This window comes from Cygnus atratus, chromosome Z (assembly GCF_013377495.2).
Source record: "Cygnus atratus isolate AKBS03 ecotype Queensland, Australia chromosome Z, CAtr_DNAZoo_HiC_assembly, whole genome shotgun sequence".
NCBI classification, from domain to species: domain Eukaryota; kingdom Metazoa; phylum Chordata; class Aves; order Anseriformes; family Anatidae; genus Cygnus; species Cygnus atratus.
The window spans coordinates 25,008,022-25,030,043 of NC_066396.1; the positions used below are offsets into that span (position 1 = coordinate 25,008,022).

The 22,022-nt window shown below is 35.4% G+C and overlaps 1 protein-coding gene across 2 annotated transcripts in view; it reads left to right on the forward strand.

Annotated features, from left to right (window-relative positions):
- The window catches only part of AP3B1 (adaptor related protein complex 3 subunit beta 1), a 172,705-nt gene that overhangs the window by 123,311 nt on the left and 27,372 nt on the right, over positions 1 to 22,022 (forward strand). Inside the window, exons 23-24 of one of the 2 annotated variants that reach the window (XM_035553476.2) lie at positions 10,560 to 10,791; positions 14,129 to 14,213. In XM_035553476.2, the coding sequence (XP_035409369.1) occupies positions 10,560 to 10,791; positions 14,129 to 14,213 (317 nt within the window). Of the gene's footprint in view, positions 1 to 10,556; positions 10,792 to 14,128; positions 14,214 to 22,022 lie in introns of both variants that reach the window. The other variant, XM_035553475.2, reaches the window with a different exon arrangement.

The window sequence follows — 22,022 nt, forward strand, 5'->3', positions numbered from 1 at the left end:
AGATAGTGCACATCTTTTATTGTAAGATTGATTTTATTCAGAAATTTTGCATTTCGTACTGAGGAATGACACTTAAAAACTGCAGAGGTCTTGTTTGAATTTTAATTTATGTTCAGTGTTTTTATCGGCATGCTCAATGGCATATCCTGCTAAAGCAGTGGCCCAAATGGGGAAACATTATTTATTTATTTATTTCCTTATTTATTTAATTTCCTCACTCAGAACTTAGAATTTGTAGAAATCTGCAATAACTCCTTACTGAAACTCCCCTTTCCTCTCAGAGAGCTTATGAATTTCAATATGTACTTACGGTGAGTTCTCAAAGCCCTGCTAAGTATATGAATTATCATATGTGAATACAGCTAATTGTTTCAAATGTAAGGATGATATGAGAGCTGTAAGTTACTTTTTCTTGATTATAATTGGTCTGTGCTTAACTGAAACTTGGATTGCACTTCAGAACAATACCTAAGATTTCACTAGAAGATACTGTGCTGATCTGGATCAGTTTTCCCTTTAAATCACTTATATCCAATTCTAAATATATCTAAATGCCCTGATATTTTGTAAGCCTTGGAATTGCCAAATTGTTAAATACAGGTGAAAATATAAGTAAATGATTCATAACTAATGTATGTCTTGATTTCTGAAACTGCTAGACATTTTTTTTTAGCTTTGCATGCTTAAGAAAGTAAATAACCATGTCTTGCTCAATGCATGTAAGACTCCATCTTTTCACTTTTACTTGAAGAGTCATCATCACATGGTGTGAAACACCTGATATTCAAATTATAATTCTGAGATTTGTCCCAAAATGTTAAGAATAACTTAGTACCAAAGATTTTGAAATTGAAAGGAAAACTACACATGGAGCTAACTCAGCTTGTTTAGAGGTGTAACTGCTTGCTGCTAGGGCATATCCCTTCTTCCATGGACCAGTAATGTGCTGCCACATAACATTTAGGCTAGCAATACAAAGTAAGTGAAAGGCAAGGACATCACAGCTGTTGAAGTATGGTGATTTAGAATATTTATACGATGTCCATTCATAGGTATTTTAGTGTACTCTGAAAGTTCTGACAACTGCAAGGAGGTGGGATACGATCCCCTCTTACCACCACCCCAAAAACAATGTTAAGGTGCTTTCTTCTGAGGCTGGTGAGAGTTGTGCCAAAGTTTTTTAACACCAGCTTCTTTTAGAAATGTTTTCAGTTTCTTTATGCTATAGACTCAAGAGGATATTAGAGGGACAGATGACTCATTAAAAACCTATTGAGTAATGCAGTGATTAAATACAGTTACATCAGAAAAATGGATTTTAAAAAGCTCACTTCAGTAGCAGACTTTCTCACCTTGTTTTTTCATACTTTTCTCCTAATGACTTTGTGGTGTACAATGCCTTGACATATTAAGACTTTAAAAAGCAGTTCTGAAATCTTCCTGAAATAGTGTTGCCAGGTGTGTGGTTGATTAAAATTTTCAGTTTAAATAATTGTTCTGTATTGTTGATTTGGATTAGGAAATGTTTCTTTTTATGGCTGCGTACAGTGTTGCGTACTGGTTCCCTGTCTCTCCTGTCTGTGTTCTTGACTTAAAGGTGCCAGCAGGATTAGGGGAAGTTACATTTGTAAGAACTGTAAAATGGGTCTTTAAATTGTGGAATTGTGTTTAGGAATTCATGGCTGCAAAAGAAGGTTTGTGTACAAATCTTTACAATTAATTAATTTGGAAAATTTTCATGAAAAATGTGCAAAAAATCATTCTACTTTTTCCGCTTAAAGAGCTTTATAACACCAGCAATTTTAAAATATATTATTATTACATAAATCATAAATTTCAACTATTATTTAATATGTATTAAAAGTTGCTTAAAATTGAATTAGGTTTAGTAAATTCTTATTGTCATAGTCTTCCTTCTTAAATTCTTATTGTCATAGTCTTCCTTCTGCTACATTTGTTTGATTGACTAAATCTTTGGAGGATGTAGATGATAGTAGCAGAAATAGTTCATATGAGAACCAAGGTAATTTCAAAAGTGGTTGAGAAAAAACTGTCTACCTAATTTGTATTTAGTAACCAACTGAGGGACCTAGTACAGCCACAGCTACTGTTCAAAGCAATGTACTTAAATTCATTGAACTGATGCCATGAATTTTATTTCTGAGTCCCATAAAACAGTGTGTTTTTGAATTTCAACAAAGAAGCAGGAGGTAACTTGATATAAATAAATCTCTACGCCTCTTAACAAACTATGAACTGTATCAGATCACTTTTTTTTTTTTTTCTATTTAAGGCCAAAAAATGAAGCTTGTGGTAAACAAAACATGGAAAAGCTGTATTTTAGCAGAGGCCACAGGTGAACTATGTTTCATGAACTAAGGAATATAGATTTTTTTCAGGTTAAAATGAGTAAAATTATGTGCAAAAGTAATATTGTTACATCAATATAATGTACCATTAAAAAAAAAAAGTTGCATTTAAGTACATGCAGAAATTCTACATCCATGTTGGGGAAATGGTAATAAAGATGTCATACGTACTGAGTTCGGTGCTGATTTTGGATTTTTGGCCATGTAGGTGGGTTACAGTGCATTAAAGTCATCCTGATACAGCCAAAATAACACTTTGCATTATGCTTCAACAAAAATACAGTGTCCAAGATTAAAATATATTAAACCAGCAAAGATGCAATTTACATTTCAGCATTTGTAAATATCTGTGCTAGATATGAAATATGAGGAGTTAGAGGCTGAGTTTACTGTGGTTTGTAGGCAATAGTGTATAGTATTTCAACCCACATTATACACTTATCCTGACACAAGAGGGCCATTTCTGGGGAAAAGTTTGAACTAGGTGCTTCTGTTGGAAGAAGTCAGTAATGCAGGAATTGCAATACTGTAACCCTAGCTGTAAAATTATACCTTATAACCAGTAGGGTTCAGTGTGTTTTCACTTTAGAGGTCTTGTGCTGAAGAGTACTGGCTGTTTGCCAAAATCAAAATACTGTATTAGAAACCATTCGTAAGAACTTCTTTGAAGTCATTTAGACTCAATGCCAAAATCTATATTAATTCCTATCTGCAGCATCCACTATTTCAAACTCATAATTAGGACACAAGGTGAGGCTGACACCTTATTTTGTTTTTCCAGCTCTTCAGCTGCTTTGGGAAATCCTCAGGCTCTCCAGTTAGGTGGCCAGTGGAAGGGTCGAATCACTAAACTGAAGTAAATTATTTGTCCATATATTGGGAGAATGCCTTTTCCTTGAGGCACCTAATGGCTGTTGCAAAGTTTGGAGTGCTACAGATCCCAGGGTGTCCTGTAGGGAAGAATGTGCAATTCTGAATTTACACCAAGACTTGTGGGCCATAATTATGGCACAGAGCTCAGCCCAGTCTTTCATGTTTTATAAGAATCCTGATTTAATCATATTTCCATTTTGTTGCTACTGAAGCTCTTTCTTGTTGGAGTTTTAAAAAGATTTTACTGACATTATCATTGGATTATTTATGTTATTCATTATGCCCAGCATAAGGAAAAGGCAACAATGCCAAATCTCAAACAAAACAATGTGTTGTTGTAGTTTAATGCTCTATCATACGTGCAAAATTAAATGTATCTCACTGGCCCTCAGTTACACATAAAATACAATCTAAGTACAGTCTCAGTTTTAAAGGTGCTTGATTAGTCTGGTATGGATTTAATAGAGTTTTCTGCTGTTTGTGATTAAGTCCTATTTCTCCTTCCTTTATATCATGAATTAATTCTTTAATGTTTAAGAACAATACTTTTTATTGAGATAGGCTTACTGGACATCTGTGTAGCTTTTTATATTTTGAGGGAACCAATGGAAGGTCTAAAGAACATAAAAATGTAAGAAATTGTGGTAATTTAACATTACAGAAGATTTTAATCATCTCTAGATTCATAGACCACCTCGAACACACTACTTGTTGAAAGGATGTTTTTATGCCTGTTTGAGACCACATAAATATTAGAGAAAACAAAACAGCCAAGAAAGACATTAGTTTTGGCAGTGTTACAGAGGCAGACGATGGGAAGTTATGATAAAGGCCCTCTTCTGCTTGCAATTGATCTTCATGTGATTAAAAAAATCAGTGGGAATTTTGTTTGTTTTAATATTCTTGTAAGTTTTTAGAGACAAAAATATGATTTTATCTATGTTGGAATTCAGTAAAAAATTTTGGAACTCACTTTCAAATGTCTGAAATTGTTGGCCAATACTGGTTCAAAAATATGAGCATTAATACTCAAACTTTCAAGTAGCCTCGTTGACATGTTAATCATTTAGGGAAGTGTAGAGCCTAAAAGTTGGTGACAATTCAAAAAGAATTGGATTAGAATATGTTAGAAATTGAAGGTCTTCATAGTAGATGCAGCTTTAAGAAGGTGTTTAGTAGATGTATAGCAGTCGAAAGAGCCTTTGGTGGAAAGTTATTCTAAGTATTTACCAGAATTTGATATGATGTCCTCAACTGTCTGTCTGTCTAGACAAATTAGCCAAAGTTAAATCGTTGTTCCCTGTAACTTTTCTGCACTACAGAAAATATGAACTTGCTTGTTTGCTTTTTTGTTTGTTTTTTCTTCCTTTTTGCGAGGATGCTGTCCTTATTTTGGCAAGCTATATTAGCAAGATTAAAGTATGCCTCATTGTCAGGGTTTGCCACAGCCTCTTGAAATAATGGATGAAGGATGTTGAAATTCTTTCTTTTTTTTTTTATAAATTATTAATTATTTTTGTAGGAGCTCCATAAAGAATATATTGCCATGTGACCATCAGTAATACATAACTGGTAGTGGAGCAAAAGATCCTAAATATGTTGCCATATACTGCCACATACTGCCAGTAGCTTTCTTTCCTTTGTTTGCCTATCTTGACATTTTTCTTCTAATACTGTAAACCTATGGTTAAGTTGTTCTTCTGGCTTGAATTGAAAGATCATGTAAATGTGGCTGGGCTGTGAGATAGCCCTTCTTCTCCTTTTAGCTGTTCAGAAGTTACTGGAGCATAGCCTTACAGTGAGTGTAGGAGAGGATATAGCTCTCACAGCTCAGTAGGTCATTCTTGGATTATGTCATGGATATTGCCAATAGGAGGGCCGTAGAAAGGATACTTAGATTAAATGATTCAGTCCACTGCTTTAACAGAATGTAATTTAGAGGAATAGAATATAATTATTGTCATTCTTAGAAGCAAATATTTTTTCCAATGGTATATGTTTTATGCAAACGTATATATATTTCAGAATCAGGATCAAAATTTAATCTATGTTTATTATTAAAACACTATTAAACAAAGGAACAGATACAAAATAAAAGACAACAGACATAATTATGTGTTCTTTCATAAATATAAAAATAATAACAATAATACATCATACAGACATACAGGTCTGTCTAGCTCAGTTTTCTGTATTAGGTTTAATAAAACCAATAGTGCTTCTTACTTTAAATAATAACAGGAAATTGTCTTTTTTTTTTATTATTACCTTGACTTTAATTATTGAGGACTTACTGATATGCAAAAACAAGCATGTTCATGCGCAGAGGATTTACTCGTTTGTAGCTGGTCATCTTTTTTGTGATAAAATTAAAAGTACTGCTGGTGACCTTATACATTTCCTTTCATGTGGTTAATGAGTGGGGGACTTTTAAGGCAAAATCTTAATGTTGCCTTTCTTATTACTGTGTAAGAAGTAGGTTAAAAATATTTGCATCTTCTTTTCCAGATAGGGATCGTCTTTGACCATGGGCAATATAGCATGGGGGCTGGCCTGATTCGTTCTGATAGTTTTACCATGTGACATCACCATGGAGTTCCTACGCTGACTTTTAATTCTTGGTGGCCTTCAGTCATAGTGCAGTGGGAGGACAGTCGGTGTTTTAATTTTTGTATTTCCTTCATTCTAAACAGCTGTATAAAAAATAAAAGTTTTGCAAGTTTAATCTTAATAATCTTCACCCAAAAAAAGCAGACACGCTATGTCATAAAATAACTATTAGTGACTAGTTTGTATCCTATAAATCTAACTTGAGTTGATAATATGGTCCATTACCAGCTAACTGCACAGAGTATTTTTCATTTTACACTCTTCAGTTACTTTTTAGTGAAGTGTTAAAAAATATGAAGCTTTTCTCCTCTCTAAAATTGCACACTGTCTGTCTGTTATTAGGGAGATAACAGCTCTTATAAATGTTTCAGTAAGCGTTAAGTAGACAGTTATGTGCACTCTCATTCCACGCTTATTTGCTTACTGTAATAAACTGATAAAATATGTGTGGTTTGTCTCTGTGTATCTGCAGGCATCATGAGTCACATAGATTTCCTTTAGAAATAATGTTGTGTCTGCAGAATTGATTGGTTATTTTCATAAACCATCCAAAGGTACACAAACGACTTCTATTATTTAAACATATGCTATGTAAGATTTGTAGGGGATTATCTCATGGTTACTAGATGCTTCTTGTTCTATTAACTCTTTGGAGGGTTATTTTAACCCCAGAATGATTGCAGGTATCCTGCCCTGTAGGTTTCTATAAGCATTGCAAATGTATGCATTAAAAATGTTAAAATAAAAACAAAGCACTCTGTTTACCAGACTCATGCAACTGTTCAGTAGACTGCCTTACAGTCAAATCAACCTGTGTTAGCTCACAATCCTGACCAGCAAATAGATGTCTTAAGAATTTTAGTTTTTCCTGAAATAAATTTCTTTGTTGAGGAGACATCTATTTTATATATTTCTAATAGTGACACGTTAAATGCAACTAGAGATTAATGTCCTATAGGTTTTAAAACATAATACCATTATTCTGTCTTTTGCATGTCTTACGTTTTGTAAAGTATGATATTGAAAGTAAAAGTGAATGTCCTCACATGAGTGAAATTATGAATGAAATATGAGAAGTAATGCTGTGAGAGGCATAGATTAAATTCTCTAAGTAAAATTTGTAGGCAGATTTCAATAAGACTTGAGTCAGTGTCACAATTTAAATATACTGAGGGATTTTTGTGCCATGTGCATATGCATCTTTACTAGATACGTGTGTACTACTTATGTCTTCATTCCTATTAACAATGTTTTAGAAGTTACATGCTAGCACAGAGAAGCAGAGCACTTCAAAATACTTGTTTTAACATGAATAAAACATTTTCTGAGCTTATTAATGAAAAATGGCTGGACTGTTTAATGAAATAACTTTGCAGTTATGTTTGTCCAGCCCAAATTGAATTAAATGTTACAAGGTAAAGTCTAAGCTTAAACTTAAAAATAAGATGTAAATTACATTTTAAAGATTTAGTTTTATTAATTATTTTATCAGTGCTTTAAGTGACAGTTTTTTGTGAGACTCTGCTAATAACCTGTTACTGCTGCAAAAATGGATCATATATTCCTATGTCCTCTTTACATATACCAATTATATGTATACATATATTTAAGCACCTCCTTTCTTATTTCCTGAAAACTGAGTTTTTTGGGAGAGTATGACCTACTCAAATATTTTTAGAAATCTAAGCAGAGGAATAATTTGTTAAACCTTGGTTTTAGTATTTAAAGATGTTTTCATTTGTGGAACTGTGAAGTTCCATACAACTAATACTTTTTCCATTCATTTTACATTAGCCAGAAATCAGGTCATGTCACAGGAGCAATTTTTTGTATTTTTAATTTAAAGGTAAGCTACTTTTGTGGTTTACCCCCAGCAGGCAGCTGAGCACCATACAGTCTCACTCTCTCACTCTCCCCGTGTGGGATGGGGCAGAGAATCAGAAAGGTAAAAGTGCAAGAACTCACATGTTGAGATAAAGACAGTTCACTAGGTAATGCAAAAGCCATGCATGCAAGCACAAGGAATGCATTTGCTGCTTCCCATCAGCAGGCAGGAGCTTAACCATTCCAGGACAGCAGGGCTCATCACACATCATAGTTTAATGGGAATACAAATGCAATCATTCTGAACATCCCCCACTTCCTACTCCTTTACCCCATTTTTATTGTCCACCATGACACCATGTGATACGGGACACCACTCCTCTGCCCCCCTTAGGCCAGCTGTCCTGTCTGTGTCCCCTCCCAGCTCCTTGTGCACCGCCAGCCTCCTCAATGGCAGGGCAGAATGAGAAGCTGAAAAGTTCTGGGCTCTGTGCAAGCACTCCTTTGCAACAAATAAAACATTTGTGTGTTATCACCACTATTTTAATCCAAAAAATGAAGAAAATTAACTCTGACCCAGCTGAAACTGTGACAGCTATGTGAAAGTACCCCTAATCTTAGTGTATATTTGTGCACCTAAAGTGACATTGGAGTACAAAGATATATGCTTATTATGGGTTTTGTAAAACTTTGCTGAATTGTGTTCTCAGATGAATGCTTGTAAGAGATCAATAATTAGACTGGAATAATTGGCTCCATTTAAAATTATGGTTCCCATAGTCTTCAAGTGGTATTACTACTATTACTTAAAGATGGACAGAAACATAAATAATTGGCTAGGTATTTTATTATATAATGTGTATTTTTTATGCTCACACAGGTAAACTAAAAACATTTTCCCGGAGAGCACTACGTTATCTTTTTATGCCTGAACTTCAGCATTTTACTTAAAATGTTTTAATAAATTGTACAGATTCAGTGTTGGGGTTGTAGAGTTTCCTCAGTTTGACATATTTTGAAACTGCCTTTTAATTTTCACTCTGAAGTTTATTGATAAATTATTAATTTTACTTAAGAAAACTGGTACCAGAGGGTTGTTTCTTTTATTAGAGAAAGAAGCAAAAAGTTGAAAGTTAAATCTGATGTGGAAGTTTTTCTAGAAGTTTTTTTGCCCAGACACATCAGTACATATTTTATTTTAATTACAGTCATGTAGTGATTGAGTTTTGAGTGGATGGGAAGCCTTTTTGCTTTTTACTTCATTAGTTATTTGTCATTCACTGTGGTATGTGCCATACTTAATGCGCCTTCCAAAGCCACTTCTGGATACAAATTCATTTACTTTCTTATGTGGTTTTCTTCAGCTTTCGTCAGTGTGGTGATCACACTTCTAAACATTTAGTAGATGATCTTCACAGATACTCTGGGATTATAAGTATTACTAGCCTTGCTTTCTAGTTTAGAAAGTGGTGCTCGGAGATTACTGTCAGGTTTTTATGTGCTTACTGACTTCTAAAGGTTTTCAATAGAATTCTCTAGAGCTGTATTTTTGGTCTCCCGTTTCTCAGACACCTTGTAGGTGTAAATCACAGCTCTTACCAGCTTCTTACATTACTGGAAGTGTTGACTAAGTCTTCAGATCAGCCTCTCAATGTTAAAAGTGGCAGTCAGAAAAATGTAGCACCCTGTAAGAGTTTTGTAGGCAAGGTAAGATAAAAGCCAGTACTCCTTGCTCAGCTGCTTTGGGTGTTGGAACATCCTTTTATTTTCAGTTGTCTCTTTCACTTAGTTACGCATTCAAGGCTATGAATATAGGGCAGGAGAAGATGGACACTCATCATGAGAACACACGTAAAATTCAGTAGCTTATAGTGTATTGCGCAGACAAAATTTCTGTGCTGAGCATTTGGTCTTTTCAACCTCTGTGTTCTGTTTTTTTGTTTTTACTTTTTGTGTAATTTCATTTCCTTAAAAAGTAACCTTGTTAAACGAACTCAAATTCACTCTTCAACTGTTTTCTGCATATTTTTTCCTTCTGCACTTTTGAACCCATGATTATAGATCTCCTGGACATCACTATCTGTTGGTGATTTTTTTGTCTAAATGTCTTTCATGCTGCTGCTTCAGGATAGAATGGACCCAAATCACAGAATCATAGGGACCTCAAGAGATCATCCGGTCCAACCCCTCTGCCAAAGCAGGTTCCCTAGAGCAGATTGCCCAAGTAGGCATCCAGACGGGCCTTGAATATCTAAAGAGAAGGAGACTCCACAGCCTCCCTGGGCAGCCTGTTCCAGTGAAAATGACCTTGAGATTTCTCAAATGACCTTTGAGATTTCTCTTCTTAATTGTGGCAGCAGGATGACTAAAAATGTGGCATCATCTCTCTGCTCTATACAACTGTGGTTTTAGTATTTGATTGGTGTGGTGTTTAGGCAAAATTTAGTGGTTTTAACAGGAGAAGAAGAAAGATTTCTCGTTGTAGTTTCATAGTACATGATGGGTTTGGGGTCACCATTGAGTTCTGATGGTTAGAATAGAGAAAAACGTTATTTTATCTGTAACTTTAAAAAAAAAAAAAGATAATTCAATGGATATCAGAATTAAAATATTTAAAACAGATTTACAATAGAAAATTAAGTAAATATAGCAAAATTAAAGCTGCTAGTTCTCAGCACCATAAATGTTATTTTTAGACTCTTTTAAAGATAACCATTATTACATTTTGTTTATCGTTTTGAATATGTCCTTTCGTGTGTCTGGTTTGCCAAAATTCTGATTTGAAAGCAGGCATTTTATCTGAGAGAAGTGTGTAGTACCTAATTGTTGTTTTATCTGTTTTTCTCTTACAACATTCACCAACTGTTGTTTTGTACTTAGCAGGTTACTACCCAAGTCTTCGTGCCAACAAAAACACATGAAATGCTTCATCGAATGACTGGAAAAGGATTATCAGCTCATTATCACTTCTCAAGACAGCCAGACATGTTTGGTGATCATATGGTATCTGTGCAAGTGACAGTAACAAATACAACTGATCAGAAGATAGAGAATATTCACATAGGGGAGAAGAAGTTACCTCTAGGCATGAGGATACATGAGTTTAATCCAATAGGTAACCATATCCTATATTTTTAAATACAGAATCTTAATATTTTGGTAAATTTCAAATATAGAAAAGTGTTTTTGTATAGTCATACATATATATGAATACATATACATATATATATGCATACACGTGTGCATAAGAATACGTATATACATATACACATACACTCATGCAACTACCATTTCTTAGCTAATCTGATTTTAACAAAAGTTTAATTCAGTTTCTCCCTACTTATATCTGACTTTGGAAACAGCTCCTTAGATCAGAACTTCTATGACTGAAAGTCTACCTGCTTGTTCAAATCATTCAAGTTGATATGATAAATTTATTTTCTCTTCCTGCAAACTTCAGTTCTCTTTCAGCCTTTGTCCAGAATGGCTATAACTGGCTATTATTAAGTATCAGGTTTTGATTTAGATACTCATAATGATCTCTGTGCCAGGCTTTACAGAACATTTATGGGTTTATTGTTTGATGTGGTGGCTCAGAACTTTCTCATTGTTTCTGTTGTGAGCTTTCAGCAGTAGACTGAAAGTTTTTTAATCTAGTAGGAGCGTACCATACTTTCATAAAGAGTGGTTTCTTAGATTAGGTACTCTGTTAATTCGGTAAAGCAATGCTGTAGTCAGGTCTAACCTAAACTATTTAACTTTCTACCTTCTGATGTTGGGATGTTTTCTTTACCTCTGAGAAAGCTATATACATTTATGTTCAATAGCTACAAAAGCAATTATGTTTCCATCTGACAAAAAGCAAAGTATAATTATTTGAACAGTCTAGCAAGGAATGTAACTGCTTCCGTCACAGACAACAAATGTTTTGTCAGTGTTTTTCAGTTAAAGGAATAAAGTCATAAAATCATAGAATGGTTTGGATTGAAATGGACCTTTAAAGATCATCTAGTCCAACCCCCCTGCCATGGGCAGGGACACCTCTCAGTAGATACAGTTGCCCAAGGCCCCATCCAACCTGTATTGGATACTTCCAGGGATGGGGCATCCACAGGTTCTCTGGACAACCTGTTCCAGTGCCTCACCACCCTCTGAGTAAAGAATTTATTCCTTATAGCTAAACTAAATTGACCCTTGTTCAGTTTAAAACCATTATGCCTTGTCCTACCACTATAGGTTGTTGCAAAAAGTCTCTCTTCGTCTTTTTTTACAAGCCCCCTTTAGGCACTGGAAGACTGCTGTAAGGTCTCCCTGAAGCCTTCTCTGCTTCAGGCTGAACAGCCCCAACTCCCTCAGCCTGTCCTCATAGGAGAGGTGCTCCAGCACCTTGATCATCTTCGTGGCCCTCCTCTGGACTCGTTCTAATAATTCTGTGTCCTTCTTGTGCTGGAGGCCCCAGAGCTGAACACAACACTACAGGTGGGGTCTCATGAGAGCAGAGTAGAGAGGGGAGAATCACCTCCATTGCCTTGCTGGCCACGCTGCTTTTGATGCAGCCCAGACTCGGTTGGCTTTCTGGGCTGAAAGTGCACATTGCTGGCTCATGTCCAAGTTGTCATCCACCAGGATCCCCAAGTCCTTCTCCTCAGAGTTGCTCTCAAACTATTCACCTGTACTATTCACAGTCTGTACTGATGTTTGTCACAAATTCGTAAAAGTAGAAAACTGGTAATGTTGTAAATCAGATCACATAGTCAAAATTAACAGTCAGTAAATAGTAGAATTCACTTCTGCTATGGGAAAAGATCGTGAAAAATTCAGGAATTAATACACTATCCATTTCAGGTTTAAGTTCCACAACACAATCCTGCTCTTTAAATTATTTCCCACTTTAATGTGCTATCTATCTTGTGCAGCCATTTCCTTCTTTTGCAGAAAATTAGTTATATATCATCAGCAGTTTCTTCCAAAATGTTGTTTTTTCTCACTTAGTTGCAAATTTCTTGTATTCTTTGTCATTTTATCTAGAAGTTAGTGTATATATTGTGTTCCTCTTTTTACCTGTTATTTATGTTTCCAGCATTTGGAAAATATGTCCTATAATTTGGCCAGTGAAATTAAAAGTCGTGTCAGTATAGACAGGTATTCCTGCTGGAGTGTACACCTAGCATTGCCTCCATCACTGCAATTTCTGTTGGTGATTGCCCTGATTTTGCAAGTATAAAAGGGCAAAATTATTTCCTCTAAATTCTTGTGCGCAGTATTTTCTTCTTGGCTAGGTGGCTTTGAAACTCCATTTAAAAACATTAAGCCCAAAGATGTAGGTAAGTTTAGGAAGTTGGAGCCTATAACTCTTTGATGCTTGACACAGACTTCTTTCCTGGAAATACTTTGTTTTTCACTAACTCTCTAGCATTAGCTTAGTTTTTGCCTAATCACATGTTTTTCATATATTTTTCCAGAAGTTAATCTAGATATAGTTAAATTAAGTTTCCTTTTGTTGCGGAAAAGCAGTCTGCTCTTCAGTTCCTGAGAAGCATCAAATACACAAATGAATAAACTGGAAGAAGAAACCAGACATTTTTCTGCCTGTCCAATCATATTTATTAGAATTCCTTTCTTCTAACAGTGGCCTTAGTTTTGTTTTTGTTTTTCCTGTAAGCTTCAAACAGTCAGACTGCTCCAATGCTTGTTTTTAATACCTACTTTTGTATTAAAAACAACTTTTCTTCCAGCCAAAATAAAGCCTTATGTCTACAACATTAAGGAAATAGCGAAGAGATCTAGCCAAGAAACTAAGAACAAGCATGTTTCTTGATACCTGAAATTGAGAAGTGCCTCACAAAAATTGTCTTCCACTTTGAGTTCATAATCTCTCTGCTCTCTTCCATAAGTAAAGCAAGTGAAATATGGGGAAATAAATATACCACACTAATCATGAAATATTTTAAATTATACTCTTTTTCTATTACTTCATGTGTTAAAGTGCATTTTATTAATATTTGTTCTGTTTTACTATTTATTAACTAAATTTGCAAACTGATGTTATTCTAAATGAAATGTCAATGCTGGATCTGTACACAAGCAAAAGGATACAATTTCAATATATTTTTTTCTGTAAATAATTTCCCTTTTTTAATACATATTTTTATTTACTTGATGAGGCTGCAGGAATGAAATGCAACATTCCCTATGCAACAATTTCCTTCCTGTTCAGGAAGGAAAATGGAAGGGAAACCTGCTTTAAATTAAGCTACAACAAGCTGTTTTTTTTGGTTGGTTGGTTGGTTTTGTTTGTTTGTGTTTTTTGTTAGTGTCTTTGTTGTTGTTGTTGTTTTGTATATATATATATATAGATAGATTTTCTAATTACATGAAGTTTGAGGGTTTGCATCTGGGCTGTTGTGTTCCTTTGCATGCTTACTTCACCTGTTCAAAATATTTTTATGTAGAGTTCCTCGAGCCTGGGGGATCTGTGACTGTCTCAATGGGTATTGACTTCTGTGATTCTACTCAGACTGCCAGTTTCCAGTTATGGTGAGTTCTAAAGGATAAGGGAATGGAAATCTCATACGAAAATAATGGGACATGGCATTTAATTTTTTGGCCCTAAGTGTAACGTAGAAGTTTACTTGGCAGTATCAGACATACTGTTTAATAAATGTTTAAAGAATTGAACATCAGTTCATGACATGCTGTAAACCAAATGTGTTTTTAGAAAAATAAGACATAATTACTGTTCTGTTTTACTGTTACAATGATTATCAGTTTTCTTGGGTCTTCCCTTTTTGTTTAGCACTTGCTTCTAAAAACACACATTAGGTGGTAATCTCAAATCTAGGTTGAAAATTAAATGTCTAAGTGCAAGAGCTCTTTGACAGGTTGTGTTTGGGAGGTCCTGTTTTTCCCTTGGGACAAACAATATCAAGTAGGATGATCATTAGCTCCTCTTCCAAGTTAGAATTACTTCTGTTCCTGAGTTTTGTTTTTATTTTTTCCCACTCTTCTTGTGATTTTTTTTTTAATAAAAAATTGGCTCCCATTAAAGGGAGCCATCAGGTCTGACCTAGTATGCTGTAATGTTTTGTGTATTCTTCCTTTTAAGAAATCACAAATCAAAAAAGCACATAGTGTGAGCAATTTTATTAACTCAAGTGATTATTATGGCTGTTTATGATCTCTGTAACATGACTGCATGAAAACAACCCCAAAATTTGCAGGCTAACGAAGCATTTTCCTCATGCTGTAGATTCTTTTAAATTATTAGAGAGAAAATGAAAACAAATAAATGACTGGCCAACTAGATTTTGTCTCATGTACTTGATTTACATTTTTAATGGTCATTGTTGGCATGTTCATGATCCTCCTTTTAATGAGTTCCATTGCATTCTAGGCTAAAAGAGAACCTGTTCACCCAGTGAGAACTCTGTTATAAAGCAGCATTTGAAACCAGGGAAAAAGACTAGGAGTGTCTAAACATTAGGAATGAATAGATGTGGGAAAGCAAGGCTCCTACTTTTAAGAGCAATTCAGGCTTTTGCTGGCTTATATAGTCTTTGAAACTGTGCAAAGGCAACACATGAATCTCCAAGGGTCATTTTTTCTCCACATATTTCAAAGTATTTTTCTTTTGACGTATTGTTGCAAGAATCACTACAGTCTTTACACAAAAATGGATATTTAATAGGAATTCAAATTGCAGCTTTCCAAATTAGGGAAAACTCCAGTCCTTTCAGAAATTACTGGACCCATTTCTTCAACACTATAGGAATTCTAATGTACAATTACTAAGCACAGTTTGCACAACTTACAGGTAGGAATAAAGGTAGAAGTAATAGCTTTATAATGGAAATGTACCCAAGTGACTCCAAAAGAACCACTGATGAAGTTAAATTATCTGTTTTAGGGGAAAGAAGGTTTTACTATTGAAAATGTATATTTTTTTTCCTCCTTGAGCCTATTTCTGCACACTTAATGTGTAGTCATTTTAAAGATAGTAGTACCCCCAGCAAGTTGTCTATAGCATGTATTTTTTTGCACGTCACATAGTTTCATAGCATAGAATCATTAAGTTTGGAAAAGACCATCAAGATCATCTGATCCAACCATCCTCCTACCACCACTATCACCCACTAAACCATGTCCCTAAGCACCACATCCAACATTTCCTTAAACACCCCCAGGGACGGTGACTCCACCACCTCCCTGGACAACCCATTCCAATACCTGACTGCTCTTTCTGAAAAGAAATGTCTCCTAATTTCCAACCTAAAACTCCCCTGGTGCAACTCAAGGCCATTCCCTCTAGTCCTATCGCTGGTTATCTGTGAGAAGAGGCCGACCCCCAGCTCCCCACACCTTCCTTTCAGGTAGCTGTAGAGAGCAATAAGGTCTCCCCTGAGCCTTCTCCTGACTAAACAACCCCAGTTCCCTCAGCCACTCCTCATAGAACTTGTTCTCCAGACCCCTCACCAGCTTTGTAGCCCTTCTCTGGACATGCTCCAGGGCCTCGATGTCCTTCTTGTAGTGAGGGTCCCAAAGCTGAACACAGTACTCAAGGGGCGGCCTCACCAGAGCTGAGTACAAGGATTAGCTGATCCCTGGTTCTGCTGACTACACACTGCTGTAGCTGGTCTGTGTGCTGTTTGCTGGAATAAGGGAACAATTTTGGACTGTAGTCCAATGCAAGGCTTGTTTGGGGAGGGAAGTTCCATTCTAGGTAATGCAATTTCATAATTGCTTCGAAATGAATAAACGTATTTTGTTTTTATTTTCAAATAGAACATGCTCAGTTTATCAAGCAGGAACACTTTTCTAGAAAAGAGCAGATACTTTTCTTTCAAGTACATATTTTCAGTATACTAATGATTTGGTTCCAAACTTATACCATTTATTGCTAAGAATCTTAGAAGTGATGAGGATAAGCAATGTAGCATAACACATTGATTTTATGCAGATCATCACCTTTATGTTTTGGGAGGTCTGCTGTATTAGTGATATATAAAAACTGATTACTTTCTCCAACATTGCCTAGTAATTGTTTATTATTTTCCTATTAGACAAACAAGACAGATCAATAATCCTGAACACCAACCAGACTATGAGTAACATCACTGTAAATAGATTTGCCTCAGACCTCAGTGGTGTATTCATTTTAATGATTTGGACAATGTGAGTCCAATGACAAAGCTCAAGCTAAGTTTAAAATTAAATTAAGAATAGGAATTGCTTACTTTGTTCCTTTGCTAATTGACAGGGCCCTGTCTCTTTGAGAGTAGTTCTTAGAAAATAGTGTAAAAATAGGTTTAAAAGTTTGTTGCATAAAATTTGCTGTTTTACTGTAAAAAATATAACATTATTCAAAATCATACTGATGTCAACATCATTGCAGAAATTGTGCATTCTGATGTTTTGGGGGCTGTGTCTGAGAACTCAACTGAAGCCTTTTTAGCCTTTCATACTAATTTAAAAGGTTTTATCCAAAAGAAAGAATAACTTTTAAAAGTTTGTTAAAATGTTAAAATATATGCACACAGGTGTCAATATGCTTGTATTTCCTGATAATGTATCTTTTTGACAGACATTATCGGTTATTTTGTATTTTTGTTAGAAGCATTTTCAGCAGTAAGGTGTACCTGATCATAATAATTTTCTTTAGTTGTTCTAAAAGGGAACACTTTGTCTTGCATCAAATGTAATTGATCCTGAAGCAGTGTAATCACAATTACTCACTTTCTTAATTGGCCTGCCCAAAATCAGAAAATGGAAACCGATCGGCAGTGTTTAAATCAATAGCCTTGTAGTAATGCTTGTGGGGGTAGGGAGATAGTGGTAATGGGTAGATCAATTGGTCTTAGATGCCAATCACGGACTGTGTGTTTTGCATAGCAAATACTACCTTTCTCTTTGGGGATGTACTGCTGTAATAGTGGTTCAATAAATACAAACTGTAAAAAGAAAAAAAAATAATGTGAGTAATAAAATATTTAAATCTCTTTCTGAATCTGTTGCACAAATCAAGGACAATGAAGGAGAAATTGTATTATAGAGAGGCTAAGAGGTCTAAGCTTTGAAAGACTTCCCTAGTAAATACTATTTTTATGAAGCAAAGCTTACCAAGATCACACATCTAATTAAAAAGAGGTGAAACACCATAACTTGAAAATTATTCCTAATGCATTTATTTGGAATATGTATCAGGATGCTCACCCTATGTGTTCATAAGGCATATGTGTCTTCGTTGCCATTTTTCATGTGCCATGTCCTTGTAGAGGCATACTGCTTCAGTTATTCCGGTGTTCTGCACAGTAATGCTTCTCTTCCGTGGAAAGTTATAGAGGAATTAATAGAGGTACTTGGTCTTCTTTTAAAAGATTTTTATGATTGTTACTGTTCCTATTTGGGCCACTTTTTACAGATTTTGTAAGCAGGATAGGCACAACTTAGTAAAGCCATTTGTTACTGGGTAACGTACATGCAAGATAGTTGTTGAATCCTAGTTAACCATTAATATACCCACCACCTCAGAAAGGGACCTGTCTTTGCTGGGCAGGCAGGCATCAGTGAGCAGAGGAAAGGTTAGCCTCCTCAGCTGCCTGGAACGGATCCTTGGTGTTGCAGACTGACTGCAGTGTAATCCACTGACTGTGAATTACTTTTTTTTTTTGGTCTGTTGTCAGATTTTGGATCACTGAGCTACTGGTATCATTGTCTTAAAAATCTTACCACTGTCTCTTATTCTGTTTTTGTTATCTTGGATGTCTCTACTTTTCAATTGTTCTCAGATCTTCCTCACAGCTTAGTAGTTCCCTCGGATATCTGAACAAGGTTTTGGAAACTTGGCTATGTCAGAATACGAACTTGGATCTTTAGAATAAAGGTACTTGAATCCCTAGAGAAGAAAGATGAGGAAGGTTACAGAGACAGAAAGTTACAGCATATACGTGCTCTTCTGCTGTTTTCTGTGCATGTATTTAGAATTTCAAATTTCTGGCTGTATTTGTAAAAGTCAGAAAAGCTCCATTGTGTTTTAGGTGTCTGGTGAGTGACTAAATGTGAATGGGAGATGTCCTATTTACAACTTGGAGAGCTGGAGAGGGAAGGAAGCTTTTCCTTACCTCCTCTTCCCTTTCTTTTTCATCCCCTCTTCCCACACTCTCTTAGCTCTTCCTGAAGCTGTGGAAGAACCACAGCTTTGGAGATAAAATTAATGTACAGAGAACCTGTTTTATTCTACCCTAATCTTTTGAAAACTATGCAGATATTGTTTAGTTGTCACTGAAACAACAAGGGATAGGGAAAATGTCTGTGGCGTGCATCTCTTCATCCATAGTTTTCTCAAGGTTTAAATGGGAAGAGTACAATCAGAGCTCCCTAGAAGAAAGAGAAGTGGCATGATAGCTACAACTTCTGTGCCTTTCATTCTTACTGTGAACGATAAGATCATGGGAAAACAGTGTGACATGTGACAGAGGTTTTTACAGGCATGGGCTGGTTACCTTAGGTAGCATATGGAAAATGCTGAATATTACCAGCACAGCTAGGACCCTACTATTGTTACGCTGCTAGAAGAGAGAGTTGTTGTCTGTTCACCTCATCTACCCTGGACTGTAAAAAGAGTATTGTGTTGATTACTGCAAAAGAGGTTGGTGTAGTAGGGAGAATCTAGCAACTTCTTAAGTGAAGTGAATACCATGAATGAAATTTGAAATTGTTACTAGATCTGCTGTCTGCAAGTTCCACCTTACTGCAAACACTTTTGCTCTAAATTTTGTTATTGCAAACACTTTTGTCTAAGGCAGAGAGAATTTTTTTTTTCAGTATGAGATTCTCTGATCTCACTTTAAGTTGATGTAGGAATCTTCCCAAGCAGAACTTGTACCTGCAAAAAGAAATGAATGAAGAGAATCGGTTAGATAGCAGTCAATATTTCTTTTGAGTGCAAAAATGTATTCAGGTGTACATGCTTGCACAAAAGCATCTGATTAAAATTATGTAGCAGAATATACTATGGAATATATTAAAAGCTAACATTAGAGAAGCAGGACTGATTTCACATCACTGTCAATTGCATTTTTACTTGTTTCTTGCTGTTTCCTTCTCTCGTGCTTTGTCAGCACATCACTAAGTTGTTTACAGATGTTGGATATTAAGACAAGCAATCCAGTACTCTTCTCTTTACTTCATTACTCTAAAGTAGTCAGTTGGCCCAGTTCCAGAAAGCAAATATATCTAGATAAATAACTGACCAAGAGAAAACAAGGCTGGGCATGAACAACGACTCTAATTTCTTCTATTTCCTAAGCCTTTTTTCTTATAAAAGCTGGGTATCATTTATTCCTTTAGCAAGAATGTATGCGCAAAGTCTCCCATAGTGCTTCATTCCATCTTTTGCAGGAATTTAGTGTGTTGTCATTCCTCTTCCACTGTTTTTTTTCTAATTGTCTGTGGAGATTTTTCTGAATACAAGATAAAAATAGTGAGCTGTTTATCCATAGATGTATTCTGAGTCAAACATCTACCACTCTGCACTGCTGGGAGTAAAGTCAAAGAGGAGCACATAAATAGCAAGAAGACTATTCCCCAGCCTTTTGCTAAAATAATAATAATCTTTAAAAGTAAAACTTTAAAGACTGCCATTGTAGAATCTGACAAGTGCTCATTTGGAGGTGATAATATCATTTGTATTAGTTTTAAAAATTTTATATTTTTAAAGAAGATATTTTTAAAGAGGACTTTTTCCTCAAGTCTTTTGTTATGGCAAAGACAACTTCTTTCATGTTTACCTTTTGGAGACAATCCTTTTTGAAAAAGAGGGAAGAGAGGGGGAATAAGAAAAATGGATATCAGTTTCAAATGACAGGTGCTAGCTACTCCCACTGCAGCCATCTGAAGGAGAGTTAAAACTGTGTGTCTTCCAAAGAGTTTAATGTTAGTCTTGCAGTGTCATTTATCAGAGAGATAGTAAGTCTTCCTGAGTTCCTGTGGGAGCATTATCATCTCTCATTTGTTCATCTTAATTGGGAACATCAGAAGATAAATTCATGTGATTCTTTGAATTACATCATGAAAGTTGTGTCTTACAGAAGTGTTTTAAGATGCCATGTGTACAGTTTTAACAGTTATTAAGGCAACAGCAAGCAAAACGATGTCTGACTCTATTTGTCCCTAAATTCACAAATCAAAACAAAAACCACGTTGCTATGTAGTGGTGAGGAACTGTTTTCAAACATCCCCATTCGATTCTTTAGAGCTTCCTACTGCAGACTTCTTATTAAGCATAAATGTTCCACTACGGATGTAACTTACCAATTTTAGTAGCTAATATCAGAAGATGCACTCTTTAATTTTTGAAATTTAGAAACTTACATTTTGTGGGCTCAGGAAACTTCCTCTTCTGATACATTTCTTCAGCATTATTTTCCAGGAAAGTTAGAACACCACCACGTGAGAGATGTTTCAGCGCAGATTTAACCAGTTGTCTCGCAGATTCTTAAACATTAATACATTCAAGCTTTGAACCACTTCTGCAGATTTTTATTTAAACATTAGTTATATTAGTTAGGATCTGAAGTAATGTGTTGGAATTTAGTTTACTAAATTTTGGAGGAAAATACTCGTTGTACTGCATGACTCAATTTTATTATTAAACATACACATTAGATAGCTGATGAAATCTCCATCTTTGGAGATACTCAGAGCTCAAATGGACAAGGCCCTGAGCGATGTGGACTAAGGTGGCCCTGTATTGAGCAGGAGGTAGAAACAGGTGATTTCCAGAGGCCCCTGCAAGCCCAAATTATGGAACTATGCAATTAGTTTTGTTAAATTAGATATTACTGCATGTCTAATATAAAGATCTAATAAAAGAGATGCAAATCAATAAATAAAATATCTATATTTAGTCTGTGATGTCTGTGATGGAGACTAATAAAAGAAAGGGACGATGATTTTCTCTGGCTGAAAAATAAATTTACTGTAAAGTATGCTGAAATTAAAGTAATGCAAAGTAAACCGGATGTTGGCTAAAGTGAGATTAAGAATAAAGTGTTTTTGAAGAATATCCAGACATCAGTTTTTGCCTGCAGACTGTGAATAGTTCATGGTTTATCAAATAATATCTGTTAGTTTCTAATCGCTAGGGGAAAGGAAAATGGAGTGGTTTTTAGCAGCAGAGGTAGTGAGTGGTCCTATCAAGCAGCTATAGCCATTTAAAACCAAAGCTATGCTCATGCTTTTATTTCCTCTTAGGGTGAAAAGATTGTTATAAGCAAGCATTTCAGTGCAATCTAATCATAAATGTTACAAGTCAAGTTTATGTACAAATGGCATGTCCAGTCAATGTAG